The sequence below is a fragment of the Lonchura striata genome, chromosome 12 (assembly GCF_046129695.1).
Source record: "Lonchura striata isolate bLonStr1 chromosome 12, bLonStr1.mat, whole genome shotgun sequence".
NCBI lineage: Eukaryota > Metazoa > Chordata > Aves > Passeriformes > Estrildidae > Lonchura > Lonchura striata.
In genome coordinates this window covers 15,921,573-15,946,031 of record NC_134614.1, presented here as the reverse complement: position 1 = coordinate 15,946,031, position 24,459 = coordinate 15,921,573, and the positions used below count along the sequence as shown (strand labels likewise).

General features: G+C 35.9%; 1 protein-coding gene across 2 annotated transcripts in view; it reads left to right on the top strand.

Moving 5' to 3' along the window:
- The first annotated feature begins 1,588 nt into the window (after positions 1 to 1,588).
- CFAP20DC (CFAP20 domain containing) overlaps positions 1,589 to 24,459 on the top strand; it is a 69,297-nt gene continuing 46,426 nt past the window's right edge. For both annotated transcript variants that reach the window (XM_077786146.1, XM_021530814.2), the window contains exons 1-7: positions 1,589 to 1,830; positions 6,297 to 6,383; positions 8,599 to 8,688; positions 9,155 to 9,248; positions 11,152 to 11,224; positions 21,023 to 21,137; positions 22,916 to 23,072. In XM_077786146.1, coding sequence (XP_077642272.1) covers positions 6,348 to 6,383; positions 8,599 to 8,688; positions 9,155 to 9,248; positions 11,152 to 11,224; positions 21,023 to 21,137; positions 22,916 to 23,072 — 565 coding nt within the window. In that variant the 5' untranslated portion in view covers positions 1,589 to 1,830; positions 6,297 to 6,347. The remainder of the gene's footprint in view (positions 1,831 to 6,296; positions 6,384 to 8,598; positions 8,689 to 9,154; positions 9,249 to 11,151; positions 11,225 to 21,022; positions 21,138 to 22,915; positions 23,073 to 24,459) is intronic.

Below are 24,459 nucleotides of genomic sequence, written 5' to 3'. Positions count from 1 at the left end.
TGTATACGACTTCTCAGTTTTTCCCAAATTATTACCCAAGCACTTGCTGAGAACTCTGCCTTTCCAGGGCTTTAGTAGATGTACACTGCACAGAGGCTTCAAATACTCAACCAAAGGAAAGTGCATAACCCAGCAACTCAGGTATCAACTATAGCCAGTCCACAGGTGCAATCTCAAAGAATTCAACAGTTTTTCCCACATCACCATAATTCCAAAACAGACTATGGAAGTATGATGTGCCCAGGCTATGGATGGACTAAATTTAATGACACAAGATTCCTAGCCAGTCTTACATTACCTGCAATTTTTGGGTCACAAGATATGAGTTTTTTCTGTAAAACTGGAAGAAGACAGGGAAAACAAATTCCCCTCACAGCATGCCTAAAACCAGTTTCCAGTGGCAGATGGCAAAGGGTACTTGAGCAGCCCAGTTTTGCCCCCAGAAGTCAGGTAGCTCTTTACACCTTACATTCACAGATGGCTGCTTCATACACCATTTCAACTTTAGGTTCTTCAGCCCAAATTTCAGGTTTTAACTGGAATTTCTAAACTACTCAGGTCTTAGCATAACTCCTGTCAGAAAGGGTGCATAGTTTTTAGATCCAGTACTATGTGTAATTAATTTCAGAACGACTTCAAGTTAAACCATATGTAATGAACTATGTAGTTTCTGTTGGCTACAGAACTCCACAATGGTTTTTTAACCTTTCTTTTCCTATAATCGCCTATCTTCTGTCCTTGTTGTATTAACAGGTTTTATTTAATAACCTGTAGCTCTGCTTTAGTATTATTGTTTTCCTTATCTCCAATACCTAAGAACTCTAATCAGTGTAATCCAGTGTATGATAAAACAACATTGGATTTCTTTAAAAATCCTAAGGTAAAATGAGAATGCTAAATACATCCTAAAACTGATTTAACTCATCCCCTTCGTTGGCAAAATAAGGATGGTACCTGCAGGACAAAAAGCGAGGAAGGTGAGCAGAGCAATGGTGAGCTGAGTACAGAAGGTCCCATCCGTGGCTCAGCCCTTCCAGTTCATGTATTTCATTATGCTGTGATGGGTTACAAGGTTCTTAAATAATTGCTCTTCAAAGAAACATTAAGACACACTTTGATGAGGAAAACGGTATCCCAGTACTTTTCTGTGAAAAGGCTACAAAGTTTCACGAAGAAATGCTGTGATCAAAAAAGCAGTCACTTCAAGGGACAATCTTCTTTGACTAGTATCTCATTATAAAACCACAGATCAAACTGCTTCCCCATAACCTTGTTCCCAGAGGTTTTTGAAGCCATCGGGAGGTGTTTGCTTGTACTTGCAAGTGATGTTAAACTAATGGGGCTGTCCTTGCTTCCCCCTTGTAGGGAAAAATGCCAGAGCTCTGAGGCCACTAATTCTTTAAAAACCAAGGACTGTGATGTGGCTGCTGTAGCTCACCCTTCATCTCTCTCAAAACAAACAAACAAAAAAAATAAAATTTAAAAAAAAAAATAAAATAAAAAAGCTCACATTTTTGAGAATTCACCCTTAAAGGGGAAAGGGCAAATACGTTTCATGAGTTGACATGTCAACGACATTTGCACTTGAGGCGCCTGCAGGGGCCCTGGGTGACACGGCGTCGTTTCCCACACGCTTGGGGGCACCTGTGAGGGACCAGCACGGGCTCGGCCACAGCCTCGGCCATTTGTGAGTGGCTTGGTGCGGGGCCGGGGACCGCGGGCAGCGCAGCCCACGGGCCCCGAGGAGCCGCGGCCGCCGCTGCCCCCGGGCTGGTACCGACCCTCAGGGGCCGCGCCGCCATCTTCAACGGCCCCGCCGCCCTCACACAGGTGAGACCCGGCGGCGACCGAGCGCCCGGGCTCGGCGGCCCCGGCCCCCATCCTGAGCCCGACCTCCATCCCCGTCCTGCATCCCCGTCCTGCATCCCCGACCTCCATCCCCGACCTCCATCCCCGACCTCCATCCCCAGCCCCGACCCCCGTCCTGCATCCCCGACCTCCATCCCCGACCTCCATCCCCGTCCTGCATCCCCGTCCTCCATCCCCGTCCTCCATCCCCGTCCTCCATCCCCGTCCCGACCCCAGCGGAGCCGCGGCCGTGCCGCTGGAGCTGCGCAGGGAAAGGGGAGCCCGCAGGTGGTCGCGGGTCTTGTGTCAAAGCGTTTTGCTGTCCAATTTTTATAAAGCGAAAGCCTCGGTTTTAAGTTATTCCCCCCCCCCCCTTAATTCTGTACGTTGTGCGTAAAAGCGTCGCCCGTTGGAGCAGCGGTAGTCTTGCAATAGCTTATTAATGGTCTTTCTGCTCATTTATTATGGTAACTTGTATTTTGAGAAAATATATAGTGGTGTTACAAACTCAGCTTTAAATATTTAATATGTGGAATTCATTTGTCTGGGAGATACTAAAACCCTTCACTGGTGATGAACTGCTTTCCCTGGCGTGTCCCAGCCACCATAAATCAGCTCTGGCTTTGGGCCCATGATGGTGAGTTATATGTATGAACAGTCTTGGGGCTAAGCCTGTGTGCCCTGCCAGAAATAGTGTATTCCTGTCGTTTTTCAATGCAAATTAGTAGTATGTGCAAATTCACTTTATTTTTCTTCGCAGATATGACTTTGGAATAAAAATGTCTTAACTAAACATAGCTTTTCCAACACTGGGATATTGATCAGAAGCTTGTATATTCTTATACTTATGTAACTGGTGTCTTTTAAGATAAGGGACTAACCATGCCTGTGAAGGGGTTTAGGTGTGTGTGAGTCTGTCCATCCCTGTCTCTCCTGGATTTAGAACAGTGCTTAGCACTAATTAGATTAAGAAAGCATGAGTGTCTTTTTGCACTGGCTGTTTGTGAAATACTCTTTTTGCTTGTCACTTTCAAAGGACCAATTGTTGGAATCTGGGGCTACATAAACACCAAATATTATTGAAATAGACATAAGAAGCTGTCATAGAATGGAGATATTTTTGCAGAGTCCTGAGTGGCTTGGGTGAATGGAAGGAATAAGGGGCCCTTTTTGATACTGCTATTGTTGATGTAAGAAGCATGATGAAACTAGTGTTCAAAGTCACTGCACAAACCAAGACATCACAAGGTAAACTTGGATAGGAATCTATTAAAAGATAAATCTTTCATTGCTGCTTACCTTTATAAATTACATTCTTGATTATTTGTTATTGACTGATACATTAGGCCTGTATTTCCAGTTGGACAGACATACATAGTTCATGGTACATGGTTCAGGACAATAAAAAAATTATTTTGATATGTGACTGAAAAATGAGAAATTAGTAAATTTATGGCATTATATGAAGATGTCATAAAAGTCCTATTTATTTGATAACTATGCAAAAAAATGAGGACTTACATTTCAAATGGCTGTTGATTTTTTTAGTCTCTCTGGATTTTAAGTACTCTTGGATTTTAGACTTTCTGGAGGGACTGGGAAGAGGAAAGGTGAAAAGAGGATAAATACCACAAATATCAATTTTCCAGACTGCTTTCTCCTTTAAAAATAGCTTACTATAATTAAAGACAATAGTACTTGATGCATAATGGAAGCACTTTTTAACATTACCTCAGTAATTTTGTGACAAATATGTCATTCACTTAATGGTTTTAGTGGCTACCAATCTTAATAGGATAGGTAATTTCTAGTGTTCATTTGTAGTAATGAAATTTGGTAAGTTATAATTAAGCAATATAAGAGCAAAGATGTATTGCAATGTCACTTGCAGGATTTTTCCTGCCTTAATGAAAAACAAACTGACATTTCACTGATTTCACAGAGATATTTACAATGATCAGCTTTGTAGTTGAATGACTTGTCAAAACACAAATGCCTATAAACTTTGGGTCAGTTTGCCTTCCACTGAAGTTAGGAAGAGTCACCTGGTTATGAATTTGGTACCTTCAAGAGTCATCAGTTTTCTGAGTTCTGCAGATTAGGAGATAAGGTACCTTGTCCATATGAGTATCAGTTTGAAACACAACTGCACTGGTGACAGATTTTAAGCCAGAATACTGGTAGTAGTCCCTGAAAGAGATGAGTTATTTTTTTCAGTCTCAGAACTTAAACTTTCTATACAGTGACATCAGAATCCTGACATTTATTTAGACCAGAATTCCTCGCATTTATTTAGTTATAGTATTTTTCCTGAGATGTAATAAAGTGTAACAGAACTGCAGAATATGTGAGGGCTGTGCTAGGTGCATGATGCTTGGCAAGTCTGAAACTGATCTTTAAAGCAAAAGTTAGTGAAAGTGCTTTGACCCAAGGAAAAAGCAGTGTATCCTTTTACATCTTCACTTAAAATCAATAATAAATAAAAACTGGGTGATGGTAAAATCCCCAGTCCTAGAATGACAAGAGCCTCAGAGTGTGAGTTACAGGGATGCACTCATCAGGAGGGCTTGGCTCCTGTCTCTCATTCACTACAGGCCCTTCACATTCTGCTCTGGCAAAGGAAATTAAAACAGTAGGTCACTGAAATGAGTTTCATGTGCCACTACTTCTCACTAAGACATGAATCATACAATTTTGAGTAGTTCTGGCTTGTTTAAAGGCTGTAGATAATAACAAAAATAGGGCTGCAGACAGAAATATGAACAGTGATTCCAGAAATAAGTGATCTTTATGTTAAGTGAATATTTAGAGAGAAGGAAAAGTCTAATGCACTTGCTTTAGAAGTGCATTCTTCAAAAGGTATTTCTAAAATGTCTCATTCATAATTAAGTAGCTCAATATAACTATTAATGTAGTCATTTTAAAGAATGCCAGCAAGTGGAAAATCTGTATAGAAAATGCTCTAAAACATAGGATAATGCAATTGGTGTTTTAGAAGTGCAGTGACTATATTAGTTAAATTTGATCAAAATACTACTAATTACAAGTTTTGATAGACCTGTTACAAATGCTGTGATTTTTAAGTTTTATTTTCCTTATAATAAAAAAAATTTAAATGAACTAATATTTCTGGCAACAGTATGGGATAAATTTACAATATCTGATTGTTTTTCCATTTTTATTTTATTTACAGACAACTTTAAGATTTAATTGTTGCTGATTAAAATAAGTGTGGATAAATATCAATAGATTTCATCATGTTTTCATAAATGAATTATTATTTACTTTTTCAAATAGAATGCTGCCCTAATCCTTTAGATGGATACATTCTTCATGAACTCATGCATGTTGCCACTGAATTTCTAGTTCATTTGTAGTCATATATGTTTTCATAATTTTTTTAACTTTGTTATTTTTTGGTTGTGGGAGCTGAACTGTTCATTATGAGAAGCTGTATTTATAATCACCTGGTCAGCATATTGTTTCTATTTGTTAAAAAACTGGTTGCAGTCTGAAAAAATACCCAGTAGTTAAAAACAATTTCATTCTTAATTTGTTTGTAGCCAAACTGAACATGAAAGCAAAGTTCAGTTAATAAAAGTGAGGCAGAGTCTTGTGAAAGGATTCTTCTGTGAGCTGAGGAGCACTTTCAGTTCTCAGTGAAGGTGCTTGTTGTCTCTTGTGGCTGATTTCTCCCTGTCTTTGGAGTGACAACTCCCTTTTATGTTCAGGGTCTCTTCACTTTCTGTGGATGCCAGGTGAGCCCCAAGACACTCAGTGTGATCAAAGAGGAGCTTCCAGTGCCAGTCCCTTCCCCTTCCACTGTTCCAGTTCTGTAACTGCAGAAATCTCTTAATTGACAGTGACTTGAGCAGCCCTCAGATAACTGAAGTGCTTGGTTTGAGTCTTACAGTAATCATCCTCAAAGAAGAGTGCTGAATGTGAAAGAAGATAACTTGTCTCAGAAGTCTCTGCCAAATTCCTCTAGATGGAGAGATTTCTGTGGCAGCTGTTCCATGTTTCTATTTTTCTATATTGAATGTTAAGCTCCTCTTTAATGGATTCTAATGTTTTCCAGTGGGCACTTGAGAACAAAGAACAATAAAAAGTATGTGTTCAAGATTATTTTTAAGTGTTTTTAAAGAATGAAAAGTCTTTGTTGATTAAAAATAAAGACTGACATAAAATTACTAGTTCTGCTTGGAGTATAAGAAAAGGCAGCCCTGGGTACTTGATGCAAAAATATAATTTTTTCCAAGACAATGCCAATATTAATATTATTTTGGTGTTAATTCTTTTGCAGTAGCATTCCGATGCAGTTGATAACACATTTCTACTTAGAAAAGTACTTTATAATAGTATTCACATATTTTAAAATATAGCTGGACTGTCATTATAGGATTTTTTTCATGTCAAATCCTATTTAAAGTTGTTTGTTTGTTTTTCAGCATAGCTTGCAAGTGTCATTACTAATTGGAAGCTAAAATTATTTTCTTCCTATGAAAGCTGGGAAAATGTTCAGAAACCATTATCAGGTAAAATAGAAATAATTCTAATTTTTACCCATTTTTCATTTCATCTCTAAGAAAGCTCAATTAAAATAGCATATTCTGAGATGCAAAAAGTACAGCTACAGGAGTGTTTTGGAGTGTTTAATAATTCAGTATTTTTATAGAAGTGTCATGAATTAGTGAGTAGCTGCTGATGCTGTCAGGTCTAGAATGGGCACATCATGAGTTTGCCAATGACATTTGTTCTTTGCCCCTGTGAGCCAGGGAAGGCACATCTGCTTCCATGCAGTCGTGGAAGGAGTCCCAGCTCCTAAGGTGTAGTCAGAAAAGGGAGTTGGTTTATTCCCTTGGTCCAGCACAAGCTTGTGACAACAGCAGTCACAATATTTGGAGCTTCATTATCCCTTTTACTCTTTCCTGGCCTCTCTTCCCACCACACTTTACCCTCCCTTTCTCTGCACCACTCCCATCCCAAGGGAACAGCCTACCCCAACTACATTTTCCCTGCTGATCCCAGATGTGCTACTTCTGTACCCAAAATTGATATTTCTGATGCTGTTCCTAGGCTGTCTCAGCTTTTCATGGAATTTCTGATGCCTAGCTGCCACTGGCTTTGCAGGATTGTGCTCCCCAGGGATGCCCTATACTCCCCTCCAGTTGCTTGTGGAGTTTGGCAGATCCTTGCCCAACTTCACTGGGACCCTTCATGAGACCCAACCATTCTCCACAGCACCAAGTATCTTTTGTCAGCAAAAGTTGCATCACTGTTTGTTTGACATTTTTTCATGTCATGTCTGGTATTTTTCCATGTCCTGTTCAGTTTAACCTCAAAACAGGGCTGACTCAAGGGCTGTGCTATCAACAAAATATATTTGTAAAGATGGAAGAAAAAGCCACTTGTTCAAGATTTGCTGCAAGCACATACAGCTTGACAGTTAAAAATACTTTTTAACTTTTTGAGAGCTTGATCCTGTAATCCTTAAATAAATCAGGTAACTTGGAAATTGATTGTATACCATATTAAAAAATTAATCCACTGTAAGTTTAAAAAATATCTTGAAGTGCAGTTTATGGAATGCCATTTTGAATTTCCTTAGAACTAAGTCCAGTCACTGGATCAGCCATATAGCTGGAGCTGCCAGGTGTGTGTGGGCAGAGGAAAATACCTAATTCAGAAACAGTTCAGAGTTGATGTTCTCTGAAAAACTCATATGAGGAGCATTTCTTTTGCTTGCCCCTCTTGCACATTCTGACTTGCAGGCAATTGCTTGGGCAGCTGAGCATAAAGAGAATTGGAGAGTGCAGGCAACTAGAAATGAGAAGGGAATGGCAGGGCTGTAATGATTGATTAGGTCAACCATGCTGCTGAAAAATGCTTAGCAAACTGTAGGCTGAGTGCATCAGATGTCACAAAAAATGCAACATCAAATGGCAAAAATCTAGAAGCAAGTAATTCCTTAAGCAGAAGTGATGAAGCTAACCTCCCCAAGAGCCTGTGTTTGGATTCCTTGATGTCCAGCAGGGCACATACTCTTGTGCCAGGAGTTTTCACCTGACACAGGAACATCCATAATAGTCTTTTTCCAGTAGTAATTCTCTGTTCCCTCGTGGAGGCTGTAGGCATTACCCTTTTCATGGTGATACTGACTGGAACAGATCTACTCCGCTGAAATTGGCCCAGAAAAGTTAGTAAATTTTTGTTTGGTCAAATCAGGTTGAAATTCGGTAACTAGTAGAAAAGTTACTAAAAAATATTTAGGCAGAACCATTCACATATATAGACAAATGGTGTAAATTCCATTTCCTTTGGAAATCAGACAAAACATCCAATCTGCAACACCTTTTATTTTTTAGCAGCGTATTTTAAAACTCACTTCATTCAGCAAATTGTAGAAATAAATCTTATCCAGATATAAATTAGTCATCTTTTGCATGGTTTTTGAATATCTACAACAATTTTGCTTTTTAGAGAATGACATAATAGATAAAATAATTTAAAATACTCCATGGCATTCCTTCAATTCTGATCCTCTAGTAAAGCCAAATATTGACTACACAAATTGATATGTTATAGTAGTCTAGAAGCTCTTATTGATATTCTGCTGTCTGACTGATCAGTAATACTGACTGTGGTAACAGTGTGATACAGAGGGATATTCTTAGGTTCTCATCTTGATCCTTGATAATTTAGTGCTGAGCATTTGACTGGATGATGCATTCTTAAACCATTTTATCATAGGGGGGCCGGTTTGTTGAAATATTCAGTGCTCAAGGCAAGAACCCAGGAGCAAAATGGAAGATTTTTGGCAACCCATCAGCTATATCAAAAGTAAGTTTTAAAGAAATCTGTAAAACCTAGAGTATAAACCAGAAAAATGTGAATGAAGCTTAAAATTAGAAAGTAATGAGGGCTTTGACCTGACAGTGGAGTTGTCACTTGCAGTTCTGTCATTATGGCAGACTAAATGACTACTTAAATTACTTCTATATGCCTGCTTGCAGACTGAGTTGGTCACAGTGTAATTTTGCAGTTTAAATATTTAGAAAGTAATTTTGGTACTCTGGTAACCAATGAATTGAGCTTTGCTCACTGAATCGTGAATCCTGTTTGTCAGCAATATTTGTTCATAAAACATACAAGTAAAGGACATATTTGTGTTGATTATATTTTTGCCATCAAATGTGAACCAGTCATACTTGCAGTGCCATCTGCATTTCTGATATGTTAGGAGCATGGCTGGTTTTCAGGAGGAGAATTGTATCCAGATGCTTATGTTTCTTGTTCCTTTCTGTAGGAATATGACAAAGAACTAAAAGGCTTTGTTTTTGTACTTGAAGGAAACAGTCTAATCAACAAAATGAAGCTACCAAGGGAAACCAAACAAACTTGTGAGTATCAAAGAATTAAATGTCTGTGATGCTGTTCTGATTATTGCATCAATGTTATATTGGAATGCTAAACATTATTCTCCCTTAGTTCAGGCATAACTCAGCATAGGAAAAGTTTTGTCATTAACTTTTTAGCAGGTCTGTTACAAATAAGTAAACTTACAGAAATGCCATATTAGAGTAAGTGCTGTAGGGAAGATCTAACATGTCCTGGTGCTGCCAAGTTCACTCCTGTACCTGATCCTGCTACAGACCAGTGTCTGATAAATAACTTCTGACTCCATTGAGCACTTTCTGAAGTCAGTAATTCTACTGGCATTAATTAATGTGAACTTGGTTCCTGTCCCCTTTCTTAGGATTTTTAAATAATTTTTACTTTTCTATCAAATAAGCGATAGTGGTACAATAAATTTATACCAAATTTTTTGCTGTGTTTATGTAATCAGTGTTTAAGGGTACTATGGAATATTTTCCCAGGATGTCTGTTGCACCACAATAATCCAGAATCCAAGCAGTCTGCAATACAACAGTCATCATATTCTTTAAACTCCATGACAGGGTGCTGTACCTCATAAGGCTTGTAGGAGTGAATTGAGCTGGCTTAGAATTAACTGCTTGCTTTTGAAGAAAAATTGAGATAGTGATTTTAAACAAATGGAATGGGAATCTTCTAGTGTACTTCTAATGTAGGGTATATAGTAAGGCATAAGTTTTTTCCAATAAATACCAAAAATAAAATCCTTTGGGCTGGTGACTCTGTAAGGCCTTGAAGTTTAATCTGATTTTCATAAAATAAATTGGCTATTATCTTCATTAAATATTAATGCAATGTATTTTTTGAGAAGCCAAATGAATTTATTTTCAATGGTATAATAAACTAATATAGCAAACAGTAAACAATTAAAAGAAAAACAGTTGTTAACTGTTGCTAAATATTAAAATGAGGATTAAGAATTTATTGTGTGGGTAATCACTGCTAAAAATAGTTTGGTTTTAAATTTACTTTACCTAGTGCAGCAATACTGAAGTCAAGTTTCCATCTGTTACCATTCTGTTTCCTTCTGTCTTGGTCTCTTCTCTTGAGGTGTGTGTACCTCAAATATTTAATTAATCAAGTATATCATCTCCTGGTTGGACTGGAACTTTGTATACTCTTGCAAAATAAAATATACTATACATGCAAATCTAATTTGGAGTTTTAAGGTGTCATTTGACCCTCAAAAGAAGAAAGTTCTGATTTGTCATTCTTTAAAGGAGAAGCCAACGTTGCTGTTCAGGCTTGTGAAGTCAATGAAAAGCAGCCCATATTGTCCCTGATGGAATATCTGAGAAAACAACATATGGTTCAATTCAGACAGCTTTGTACTGTTTTCCCTTGATAGGAAGCTACCTGAATTTTTTTTTGTTTTCTCCCTCAGTCCAACTCCTTTACTATTATTCTAAAAATCAGAAGCCTCCACTGAGCATCATTGTCATGATCTGAATTGCATTCTTACCTAAGAGTTTTGTTGAAGTTGCTTAGCAATGTGTACATTGTCACCAACATGATTGCAAATGTAACATGACTATAAGATAATCTTGATAGGACAGTATTACTTCATTTTATAATTCTTATGGGAAATTTATTGTCTTCATGCTCTTGGAGCGCAAAAATTGTAAGCTTAAAAAAGGTTCCTTTTGCTTTCATGAGAATTCCACCAAAGCCACAGATGGGACTTTTAAAACAATACTTTTATTGCAGTTTGAATTGGATTTCTTCAGGTTTTTCTCGCATTCGTATGTTGTGTGAACCTTGGGAAATAGTGTTGTAGGAGCATAGCATATGGTACAAAATTGAAATGTGGGATAGTGAAACGTGCATCTGCATGCACACAGCACTTTTTTTCTTTTTTCCTGTTTCTAGTGGGACTGGTGCAGCAATTTCTGACACTTCAGATTTTTGTGCCATTGGGAAAAGACTTCTCCACTGAGTTACTGTAAGATGCATAAAATTTCTTTGAATACTTAAAGTGAATTCTTGATTACAGTCATTAATTGTGGTGGCATATTTTGCATTAAGCATGGTGACTTGTCAAGTCAACAAAAAGTAATTAAGCTAATGAGATCATTATTTCTTAGATGTTTTAAATACTGACACTCCTTTGAAGACATAACAAACTCCAAAATCCTGAATGAAGATGATGAAAAATCTGAAGAAATGGAGCACAAATTTTTCAAACATATGAAAATATTGATGCATGAGGACTGCCTGAAAATTCACAAGAGAATTATTCATAAGTCATAAGAGAGGGTCCTTTGGTCCAGGGCAAAAAGAAATACATATTCTAATAACTGGAGGAGAAAAACACAACCAAACAAATGCTAAAAAGCTAGAAAAACAAATGGAGTGCTCAATTAGTATAATTATTTCCACACTGTGAAGAAAGAGAGATATAGCAGAAACAGACATTTTATTAGTTAGGTGTGAAATGATTTAATAGAGTTTTAAACTTTGGCAGTTGTCAGGCTTTGGACACCATTTCTCCCCAAGTGACACCATCTGTTTATATTATATATAAACAGCACAACTCACTCAGTTTTGTAGTCCATAGAATATCTGAGATTGGATTAACAAAAGAAAGATTATGCCATTAGAAGCCCTGTAAAAAAGGATGGGTTGAATGATATCAATTGAGTTAGCAATTAAATTGTAAAATGAAAGAATTTTATTTTTGTTTGACTTTCTGTACGTTTGCATTTAAAGGGACAAAGGGACAAAATAAACAGGATATGTGATACAACACACAGAGACCAAACACCAACTACCAACTCAAAACCAAGATTTGCTTCTCATGGATATTCTTTTGGCAGGCACAGAGATTTAATGATAGGTGCAGGAATTCAGATATTTTTTTGTAGTGTCGTCTTCAGTTTGATTCTTTTGGGTATTTGCTACCTTCTTAACAAGAACCTCTTTTCTACTTCTACTAATTTTATTTTTCTCATAAAAACATTTTCTAACACCTGTCCCACCCATATTTGACTTTTCTTTTCCAGCTTACATTTAGACTACATTTTCTTCATCTTTTCTTTCTACTTCCTGTTCCCATCTTTACTATGTCCATAAGAATATATGTTCTTACTATATTCTTAGGTACTTGTATAGATTTAAATACATGTATTTTGTATTTTCTATATATACATTCTATGTAACCTATACTATATTGCTGTTTAATGCATAGAATATAAACTATATTAACTGTATTTTCTCTGCAGCTCCAGTTACTTTGAATGAAGGTGTTTATGTCTCAAAAGTACAATATCAGTTGTTCCCCACTTAGTGCAGCTGTATGAAAAAGTTAATAAAAACTCTTTTAAAATAGTTTTAATACTGAGTTTTGTATTTCAAATCAACAATAACTTACTTGTGCCTATAAAGTCCTTCAAGACTTGCAGAATAGACAATGCATTATTTTATCCTAGCAGATTTAAGATAATTCAATAAATAATAAAGGCAAGTCCTTCTTGCCATGTGGCTGCTGTTCAGTTCCCTTCTTTTCAGATATTTTGAAAGAAATCTCTTGCTTGTTTGTGGACAAAGTGTTGATGGTGCTGTTGCTTCCTGAAGTTTAATGTTCAAAGATGGTTTCTTACACAACCTGACTGCTTAGTGCTGAATCTTTGAGCAGGGAAAATTGATAGCATGCCAAGCTACAAAATTTAGTTTATGTAAAATCACTGACAAGTTTTGTACTGGCTGGGCATGAAGCTTTACATTTCTTGCTCTCCCATTCTGCAGAGAGATGGAAATAGGAATTTAGTTTGAGCCTCATCTTCTTTTGCATTCTGTTCAGTGATTGATTTGGTCAGCAAACAAGAATTTCTTTAAGACCATCCATCACTGCTGGCATCAGTGGAGCTAAACTTTCTAACTTGCTGCTGTCAACCAGTCATTCAATATTCCTGCCATGAACACTGAAATGTGCAAACCATATATTAGCTGGTTTATCTTTTCTTCAGAGGAAATCTAAATAAAATTTTAGATACTTTTTTATGTGGCATGATTAGATTAATACCACCACATTAACAATCAATGTATTGATCTCTGTAAAAATGTGTAAAATAGATTGTGGATGAAAAATTTGATGAAGCATAATAAAATCACAACTAAGGTAGAGAGCATGTAATTTATATAGCTTCTTTGGAGCAAATAATAGCAAAGCTATTAGTAATGCTGAATATAACTGTCTATAGCATATGCAGTAGCCAGTTGTTAAATCTTCAGTGCTATGGATTTTGCTACTTTTCTGAAAAAGCAAAGGTAACTCAATGTTTGAAAAAATATTTGGATGTAAAAGAAAACAGCAGCTGGCTTGTTTTGTCATCTTTGTTTTAATTCTGAAAACATGGACATGTGGGTGTTAGTACTTCCACTTGACATTTTGACAAGCACTCAAACATTTATTCTTAAAGAACTGTAATACCAGTCATGGTCATACTTTGTTTCTGATACAGTTCTTCCCAGTGCTGGGTATCACATGAAATTAGCACTTCTTGTAATGGAAAGTTTTACAGCAAATGAGTAGAACAGTTGATGTAAGGAAACAGACCTTGAAATTGTACCATAGCATCAAATAAAAAGAGTAGACTGGTCTGGTGTGCGAACAAGAATGAGATGCTCAATTCCTGGTTATGTACTGAAACATTTTGTGGTCTTGTATGAGTCCCTTTGTATTGCTCAACCTTTTTTTTCCCAGTTCAGGCATGGTACTTAGTCATCCATTGCTGCAGCTCTGGAGTCATGCTGCCTCTCTCAGTGATGGCAAATTCATGCTGCTTCAAATTTTTCAAATCTTAGCATGGTAAACAGCTGTAAATCACATGTGGCACAACTTGTAGCTGGGGAGGTCTGAGTTCTCTTATGAGATCCCTCACCTCTGACATGAAAACCTGCAGAGCAAGCATGCCCATTGTCACTGAAAACTGCTGCCTCCTAGTCCAGGTTTGGTGCTTGGTATTAATGTGCCATGGCGCTCTGCTGTGCTGCCACTTCCTAGAACCACTCAGTACCATATGGACCATCTTTCCAGCCAGAATGTGTCGAGGATTCACATGATTGCTCATTCACTCTAATGGTACCTATGTCTCTTAATTTCTTAATTCTTCCTGATATTCCAGCCTCAGCCTTTAAACCTTTGCTCAGCTGGCAAAGTGCTTATCAACAGGTTTGCTCAGTTGCTATCCCACTCTTCATAGTAAAATTAGATTTGCTTGTCACTAGCCTTAGCCAGCTCCAGAAGGCATCAGCTCTTGTTATATTCTGAATTAATGCAAACTCTGAGAGTTTCAAACTCTGGAACATACCTGATAAGTTTTCTGTTGAATCTAGTTATGTGTGAAGGAATCTATAGGGAAAAAGGGGTCAACATCTCTTTATTCCTGAAGTAGTTGTGCTTGCTGATAATATATCTTATTCCAAGGTCTGTGAACAGTACAGTGGAATATGTATTTTGGTACCATATTTCCTGTTTTCAAACAGTTGTTTCTATAAATATAAGCTTATTACTTTGAGATTTTTAATAACCACAACATAATAGGTTTTACAGGCATAGCTAATTTATTCATAGATACCGTAACAATTTGAATTTATGTGAATTAGATGCTATCATAATCAGTCATCATTTTAGCTTTGCTGACAGAGATATCATAAATTATTCATGTTAACCTAAACACCCAGCATGATTTCAGATACAGAACAATATGAATCTTGGTTAGTCTTGCAAAACTTAGACCAACATCTTAAAATTCAAAGCAGGATATAGATGCTAATTCTATCATGTATATCTAAAATTATTGTAAGATTTTAGATAGAGAATGAAGGTAAACTTTATTGAATAGATTTAGCTAAGAGATTATTTTAAATCCTGGTATTTAGTAGCCTGAGACATGTTCATTGATTTTTTTTGTGAAGCATGAGTGAAATACAGAAGTATTCTTGGAAGTATTAGGGTACATTCAATTTCATAATTTACAAAGGAGATTTTAGCTCATATATTTGAAAGTAAAACATTTTTAATAACTCCCCCAGTCATCACATTTTCTAGAACTTTAGATGGAAGCACTAATAAGTATAAGTATTAAAGTACTAATTATTTATATTTTGATTAGTTAATCAATGTAAGTAACGAGGTAAACCAAATACTGTTTATATTTGATTTGTAGGGTTTGTTAGTCAGGATTTTTGTATGCCAAATAAATTAAATTCTGTTAGCAAGAAAGTTAATTTTGTCTTTTTACAGGGAAGACTTCATAGTAATTAGAATTCTTAGTAATTAGAATAAATGGTTTGAATATGAGAAATATGGCTGTATTTTAGAGAACTATTATATTAGCAAGTGCAAGCATCCTGCATCCTTTCCTTTGTCTCAAAAGGATGGATGAAAGGATGGATTGTCTCTTTAGAACAGAAAATTCATGAAAAATAACAGCCAATGAACTTAAAAAGCCAACATAACTTGCTGCAGGTATAAATAACTGCATTATAGAGGTACTTTGTTTAGATTCTGGAAAAGAAGTTAGCACTAAACTTTCTACATATTAATACTCATTAGAGTACTTTGTACTGAAAAATTTAAAACTATTTTCTAGAATTACAGTTTTCTAAATTATTTGGCAAAGTTAGCCATCCTTCAGAGGAACATAGCATTGTGTGTAAAATGGAATTTACTAAATACTTGAAAACAAGAGAAAGATGAGCCTATTTCAAAACCAATGATATTAAAATATTGGTAGAATTTTCTAAAATATATGTTATGAATATTAGTGAGCACTTCCAGAATGATTTGTGAAACATGTGGAGTTGTAACATTTCCCATGAAGTTATGCTTGGTCAGGAAAAATACCAGGTCATTTTTTTTATTTGGAGAATTGATGGCAAATATGTCAGTGTCTTGTAGGGAGAGGTCAGGATTCACCATTTCTTCATAACTGCTCATATTTTGAAAGATTTTTATTCTAACAGTTAGAGTTGATGATTCTTGTTTTGTGCCTGCCACTTGTGTTGCTCCCTCTTTATGGATACTGGTTAAGGGCACTTGGTGGGTTTTTTCCTTAATGCTCTCTAGAAAAACACTATCAACAGGAAATTCCAGTACACCTTACAACTTCTTCTCTAGATCTGGGTGATATATCAGTCTTCCAGATCTGTTCTTTTGTAGAGATTTGATTTATTTTCAGTGTAAATACATCTGTTTTTATGAGGGCAGGATACATCGCTCTGGATTGCAGATCATCAGGCAGCCACTTCAGTAATGTACTATCTCCTACAAGACCAATTTACATATAGTAAGTAGCAAGTAGCATATAAAATAAAATGTATGTGAAGTACAGAGTGCTCCTGAATAAGGGAATTTGAGAATCTGAAAGCATGGCAAATCAGCTGGCAATTGGCATTCCTTTTTCTTCTGTCTTTAAAATGGAGGTGATGATTATAATGATGCTATTGTCAAATGTTTAGGAAGCACATGCCTTTTATGGAGAAAATGACACTGCAATTGTTAAGTACTAATATACTAATATACCAATAGTGAAGCATTAGCAGAAAATTCTCTCTGGATTTTGACCAGGATACAAAGAGATTTCTGTTAGTATTAAATTGCATGGGAGTTGCTCTTAGCTTAGCAACATCGATGAAATGCCTTCTTTCATGTTTGGTAAACTTCCAGGTTACATCATTTATAAAGAGAAAAACACTTTCATTTGACGACCATGTGATCCTGACAAATGAAGCATCCCTTCAACAGTTCAGTATTGTTTTTTCCTAAGTTCATTTTTGGCCTTGAATTGAACATTAACAAATGGTTATAAATTATTATCTATACAGAAGCAAAGTGAATAGGCAATCTGAGCAGATGAGTCTATCTGTGCTCTTGGGTAGTTGCTCCCATTCACTTGCAATCTCACTATAGTTACCATTGTGAGGAAAATAGTCAATCAAATTTGAAGATGTAAAATAAAATTGAAAATTGAATTGGAAGGTAATTTTACTTTCAAATGGCTTGCAAATGTAGATGTTAAGTGTGAAATGAATGCAGTTAATGACCATAGCTGGAAGAGTTATGCACCTGCTGATCACAGGAATATTATTATAAATGAGGTTGATTTTCTTGTTGACCACCTCATTTTTCTCAACATGGTCTCATTACTTTTCTATCATGTCTGACCCTTAGATATAAATACTCAAGCACAGACATAATAAAAATACATTAACTCCCATATAGATTTTTTTAATTCATCTTTGAAAATCAGATGTGTGCTGCAAATGTTTCTTGGCATTGTAGATTTAACATAAGTTCTGGTTTTGTATAGCAGGAAAAAAAAGTTGTGTGTCACCAAAAGTACTCTGGAGTTATTTTGCAGCTGAGAGATATGATGTTCTAGCTCCTATTGTCAGAGTTATTACAGAAAATAGTTTCCTCAGACCCTTGCTTTATTTTTATTTTCCAATAAGCAATGTAATTGAAAAGTGTGTAAGTTACACTAACCACTAACTCTTAAATAATCTTACTTCTCCTGGGAAATAAATTATTTTATGTAATTTTAAGGCTATCTTCTTTTTTCTTTTTTCTTTTTTTTTTTTTTTTTTTTTGCCTGTTTGAATGTTTCACCTACTTTTGCCTGTGGAATATAAGTATTTTTATTATTTTAAATGTATTTACAGAAATAAATTACACTTTTAGGAGTGATTGTATCTATGCATCTCAGGTTTGACCCTTCCTTGTGGCACATCTATCATCATAAAAAGTCTTACTTTAGACTTATATGACAGAGTCTGATATAAATGTGTCTTTTGATCTAAACAAATGTGTTCAGTGTTACATTTTGGAATGTAACTGACTTGTGCATTTACCACTTTCTATAACCAAGGTTCTTTTTTTTTTCATGAGGGAGAGAGATAAACCTATTTATATAACAAATAAATAGTAAAATTTAAACATATTGAGCTGATAGTATAGAATGAACTTAGGTTTTATTGCCAGTTGTTTGGAGGTATGCATGACTTAATTCTAGGCTCCTATTGCTCTGTCATAACCTCATTTAAAGCAAAATTCTCTACTGAGAATTATGCAGTTTGAAGTTCAGCAGGGATAGTATTTTTGTTTCTCAGTACTCAGTTTATTGCAACTACCTGGTTTCTCAGCATAACTGCTCATCTCTACACATAACCAAGAAATCCAGGGAGCTTCAAGCAACCATTGCTGCACTGCTTTGGACTTCTTTGGTGCACTGATTTTTTAGCACTTCTGAGCACTCAAGATTTAGAGTGAAGAGCTTCTGGAAACTAGATTAATAGATTTTCACCAAAGGCTATATGGAATGTAAAGTGATGGGTGGAACTATGCCTTAATTAAAGGCTTAGCTGTGTGGCCCATTTGATGGTGATCTTCATGGAATTATTTCACATCTTGCTTAAACTTCTTCCAACATAAAATCAAGCCCAGGTATCAGCCTTGTAAGACACTTGGAGGTGTTCTGATGTAATCAATTTTCAAGGACTTGGTATAATTTGTCCATTCATAAAAATATGTGCAGTTGATTCTGGAATCTCTCATGTCAAACAATAACAACAGTGAGGATAAAATCATTTTTTCTTGGCATGGTACTGGAGTTTCTGCTTTTCAAGTGCATATGATTTATAAAAGGAACTGCCAAGTCTTTAAAAATGAAACAGATAGCAGAGTCCTCCACTTTGTTTTCATTTGCCCACCCATGTTATGAGGATGAATAGATTAAAGGTCAGGTTATCTGTAAGGGAGAGGAAAGAATCAGCAAGTTCTGGAAAGTTGGTGAACAGTTTGCTTTGGATGATAGTCTTAATGACTATCATTATAATGAGAAGATGCTTATGTATTTTTATTGCCTGTACTAGTAGATTTTTTAGATATTTACATACATGCAGTATATTTTGGATTTTCCTTGCTTAAACTCTCAAATTGGCAAAAATAACTAAAGTATGTAATGTGCCCCAGAGTTAATGTCCTCCTAAGCTGACCTAAGGAAACCTATGAATATCTTAGGGTTATTCTGCAAATTTTATTTTATTCTGCAAATGTTACTCTGCAAATTTTGAGTGATGATAATTTCATTATTTAAACTACAGGTAGTCCTTAGCTAATGAAAAATTGTTTTCAGTAATAAATTAAAAAAAAAAAAAGACTACAGGGCAGTCTCACATTTTAAAGTAAAACCCAACATTTGAATGATTATGAGTAATTACTTTTAGCAACACTAAGTAGTGACAAAAAATTGGTTTTTATAAGTATTTATTATCTTCGCAGAGGGGCTGCTAATTACAGAGAAATACCCATCTGTTATAAATAGGTTTGTTCAAAACAATAGGTAAATTAATCATTGTTTCTCCATACATTAAGCATATTTTCCCAGATTGCAGCCTTTAAAGTAGTATCTGTGCTCTGGAGTGTTAAGGGAGGACAGCTGGAGAATGTCAAGGTTGTGCTGCTGTTGTGGTTTAACCCCAGGAAGCAGCGAGCCACAGTGGGCCCTCTCCTGGAGAAGAGACTACACAAGGGTAAAAGTGGAAAACCTTGTGCATTGAGATAAAGACAGTTTAATAGGGGGAGCAAAAGCTGCACATGGAACCAGAATCTAAACAAAGCATTATCTCCTTCCCATGGACCTGCAGATGTTCAGCCATCTCCAGGAGCTCAGGGCTTCATGCTGTGTAATGGCTGCATGGGAAAACAACATAGCTCTGAGCTTTCCCCATTCCTTCTCCTTCCCCACAGTTCTTTCTGCTGAGCATGGCACTGCGTTGTCTGAAACAGCCCTTGGGTCAGCAGGCATCAGTGTCCTGACTGTGTCCCCTCCCAGCTCCTCATACATCCCCAGCCTCCTGGCTGCTGAGATGAGGTGAGGAGCAGAAAAGGCCTTGGCTCTGTGTAATCAGTGCCCAGCAGCAATGAAAACATCCCTGAGTTACCAACACTGCTTCCAGCACAAACCCAAAGCATAGCACTCTCCAAGCAACTCTGAAGAAATTTAACTGGGTCCCAGTCAAAACCAGTACAGTTGCTAACAAGACTTGAAGGAAATAGAACATAAAAGTGACCCGTTTTATCAGCTTAAAGGAAATATTTGTTTGGTTTTTTTTTTTTTTTTTTTTTTTGTGACCATGGCTGTAGTCTGAATTTATTAGAAATGTTGAAATTTAGTGTCCTTGGTATCACTGTGATATGACCTGAATAGTAAGCAATAAACTGCTGCATTATAATTCACCTTTGAAGATAAGTCCTCGTGAAGTAAAACAGATACACAATGTATTGTGTTTACCTTTAAGCTGAAAAAAATCTATATGCAGTGACAGAAGCATTTTTAGGAAAAGAAAGCAAATAATGTTTTTCAAGTTAGCAGGCCCCAAGATAAGACAAGCTTTAGGGGCCAAAATATGTGTGATGATTAAAGGCTTCTGAGTTCTTAGTTCATACAAATTGAATTCTTTCATACTCTGAAGGGCTGTGGAAATCTAGGAGAGTGTAGACTGTTGAGATTAAATTAGCATGTAAAGTGATTTTATATATGCAGGGATATAGCCACAGAGTTTGAATTGGAGAAAGAAATCTCATTACTCATCTTGTAAAAGAATTTTTAAATTCGATATTTGCTGTCACTGACATAAAGGTTCTGCACATGAACAGGTTTTTTGTGATTTCCCAAAGATACTGGATTATTGAATTGACAAAGATCTGTTCCATTCTCTCCTGACTTTTCTTTTATAGGATAACGGATTTTGACAATATTAAAAGAAGATTGTATTTGTCAACAGTCCACAAGGAGTTGTCTGTAACCCCTCTGCATGCAAAAATTCCTCTGTTTATGATCAAGCGCAAAATAGTAGGTACCTTGGGAGTATTACCTAGATTAAGGTTGAAAATCTGAAATATTTTGTGTAAATTATGAATTTTTTGAAATTATTGCTTGTTTAGAACTCAGCTCCTACTGATTGAAGATACTTGTGTATGTCCCCTTTACCAGATGGCAGCAGAACCACTTAGTGCTGATTCTCTTCTAGCCTTCTTCTTATATTAGGAATTCATCCTCATTTTACAAAATTACTGCTGTTTGTAATGTTTCTTCAGCTCTCTGTTAATCCAGCCTCTGTAATATTCTCTGTGTCCCTGATATTTCTTCATGATAGTGCTCCTGCTCACATGTCTGTTCTCCTGTAGTGACCTCTGATGATATTCACTGGAGGTAGACTCTAGCTGATGGCTGCTTTCACATTCTTCAGGTTCTTCCAAATTCTGGCATATATAGAACAATCTGTGTATCAAACTGATGAGAAAGTCTCATGTTCACTCACCCATGCCCAGCCACAACATACAGCAAAAGCTGACAGGATACAAAGCCTGATGGTTACTGTATAACCATGAAAGGATTAGAGTCTCAAATACTGCTTTAGAAAATAAACTTGATATGAGACTATTTGAAAATATATATTTGCATGAATAGAACTAGATAACAGTATACTAAGCAGTTGCAAATTTAAGGCTAGACATGAGAGAAAATATTTTACAAAAAGCCTCTGAATTTATAACTTTTTTGAGATAGGTTAAGTAATAGCAATAGTGGTAACTTAAACTTGAGAGGTTTTCTGCTTTGTGGGAAGAAGTCATTGGATTTTTTTAATGAATATGTATCAGATCATACCCCTGAAGTTGCTGTTAATTCAAAATCGAATGAAATTAAATTATTTTTCTTTGGTGTAATTTCAGTTAGTTGGTGTCAGACTAGTACAGGTATTACAGGATTAATGTGTGCATTAACGTACACCAAGTTAAATTCAAGCAGAAGATGAACTTCAGTTATGAATTTTAATTTAGAGAATAAAGTGTGAATCAGATATGTCTAGATGCTCTGATCATTTATAATGACAAAATATTTTAATAACCTTAATACTTGACCAACCTTAAAGAGTAGATCTATATTCCTTAGTGTATCTGAATACATATCTGTCTCCCTTAAATGGTTATCTGCCTTTTTATCATTGTTTTTTCTTAAAGGAGGGAGCATACTGCTTTCAGTGATTAAAAAGATCTTTGACGTGGTTCTGATAGTTCAACTTACTGCATACACAACCTGATTGTTATTATCATCATGAGGGGTTGTGAATCAGGGTATATAATAAGTTGTTTGTTCCATCAGCAGAACATAGTTTGCATTTTCAAATGCTAGCTTTCTGTATTGTATTCCTACAAATTATTATATTTTTCAACTTCATGATTAGAAGTATCAGTTTTAATTAAATACTGATTTTTTCAGTCCATTGCTTGGTGTCTTCAAAACAAGTATTACTTTCCTTCCAAAAATTCAGATTTAAGACCTGAACAGTAATGTATGCACCTAAATATTTTCTCAAAAATATTTGCTATTTGTCAATTAGAAGCTAATATTTCTACCTTGACTTTTCCTTTAAAATTTACTTTTCCTTTAAAATTTCAACCATTGATCAGCTAAATTTTACATGAGTAATCATATAAAATGTATTACAGTTCTGTGGATTAAATGAAAATTCCTGCATTTCTCCTCAAGGCCATCTTGTTTATTTGTATAGATGGTGTGCTAGCCTCAGCTCATGGGTTTTACTAAAGAGTATTGTTTCTCTTTTCTAGTGGTGCAATATGTGTATTGACTTGGTAACATTCACCTATGAAATATTCAAAGGAGCTCTCTTCCGGTCCTTGGATGGAATTATTATTTCAGCCAACTGTAAGCTAAGAAAGGTCTTCACTTTAAAATTCAAGCCTCAAGATACAGCTGAGGAAGATGGTGTGTTTCAATTACTATCTAGTCTTAATCACAACTGTTCATGTTATAAAATCAAAAGCTTCCTGTTCATCAGATTGGCAATTTGAAGGATTACATGATTTCATAAAAATTAAAGTGGTAGTACAGTATATTAAGTCTGCCTAGTGTTGGACTTAGGGCAACTAATTAAATATGCGTGTACTCCTGTGTTTTAAACGCTGAATTCCTTAGAAGTGTTTTATTGAAAAAATTCTGGCAAGATTTATCAAGTAGAGTGTAGAGAGTATCTTATGCTGATAGAAATCGTATTTTGTCCACGAACAGAGTATCTTAGAGGAAAGAGAAGTACTGAAAATGGCAGTACTTGCTGTTTGCTTTCTTAATTTTGGATGTTAGCAGCTGATGAAAGATTTCTTTTGAAATAATGCAGACAAAATTGTAACAAAACATTATATGAAACAGAACTACGAAACTATAATAAACACCTCAGATCACATCCAGTTATCCTAATTATTGGAAAAGTAATATTGGTGGTGAGCTGAAAAATGACAGGTTTTTTTATAATAGATCAGGATAGTGGTCAAGCTTACCAGTCTCCAGACTCACATCATAATCCTGAATCATAATTTTCCTAGGAGAGAATTTCATTCCTCACTGGCATTCACAGTAATATAGGAGAAATTTCAAAAGCACAGCTGGCACTTTCTTATTTTAAAGGCACCCCTAGGAATAACTCAACTTCTGTTTCATTCAAATTTTCATTTTGCGGCTTTTAAGGAACATACCTGTAAAAACACTTCTGGTTTCAGAAGGAGAGGTAGTTAACAGTATTGTAAGTGTAGCAAGATGTATCTTCCATTTGGAAACACTAAACCAATAGGGGAAAGTAGGCAAACCTTGTAAGTACTCCTCTAATTTTTTTGTTGGTAAGAGTGGAAAAAATATTAATTAAAAAATGTCTACAGAGAGAATATGGTAAATTCTCAGCAGGAAACTGCAGTTCAAGCTCTCACTGGCATTCATTTAATTTAATTCCATTGGTGCATTGTTTTTTCCCTTCCATCCTAAACAGCTTCTGAAATGTGCTTAAATATTCTAAATGAGTTCCAAAATTCTAAACTGCAGCTAACATAATGAGTCAACAGCTTTAATAAACTGTATGCGTAATAAAATATTACACTTTTAATTAGTTCATTATCAATTCTATGATTATTACACAGCTGGTGGGCATTAGTACTTTCTGTATGCTTTTGAATTTCCTTATCTAGGCAATTCAAATCATAGAATTGTTTAGGTTGGAAAATACCTTTAAGATCTTTCAAGTACAACTGTGAAGCCAGCACTGCCAAGGCCACCACTAACCCATGCCCCTAAGATCCCCACCCACATGGCTTTTAAATACCACCAG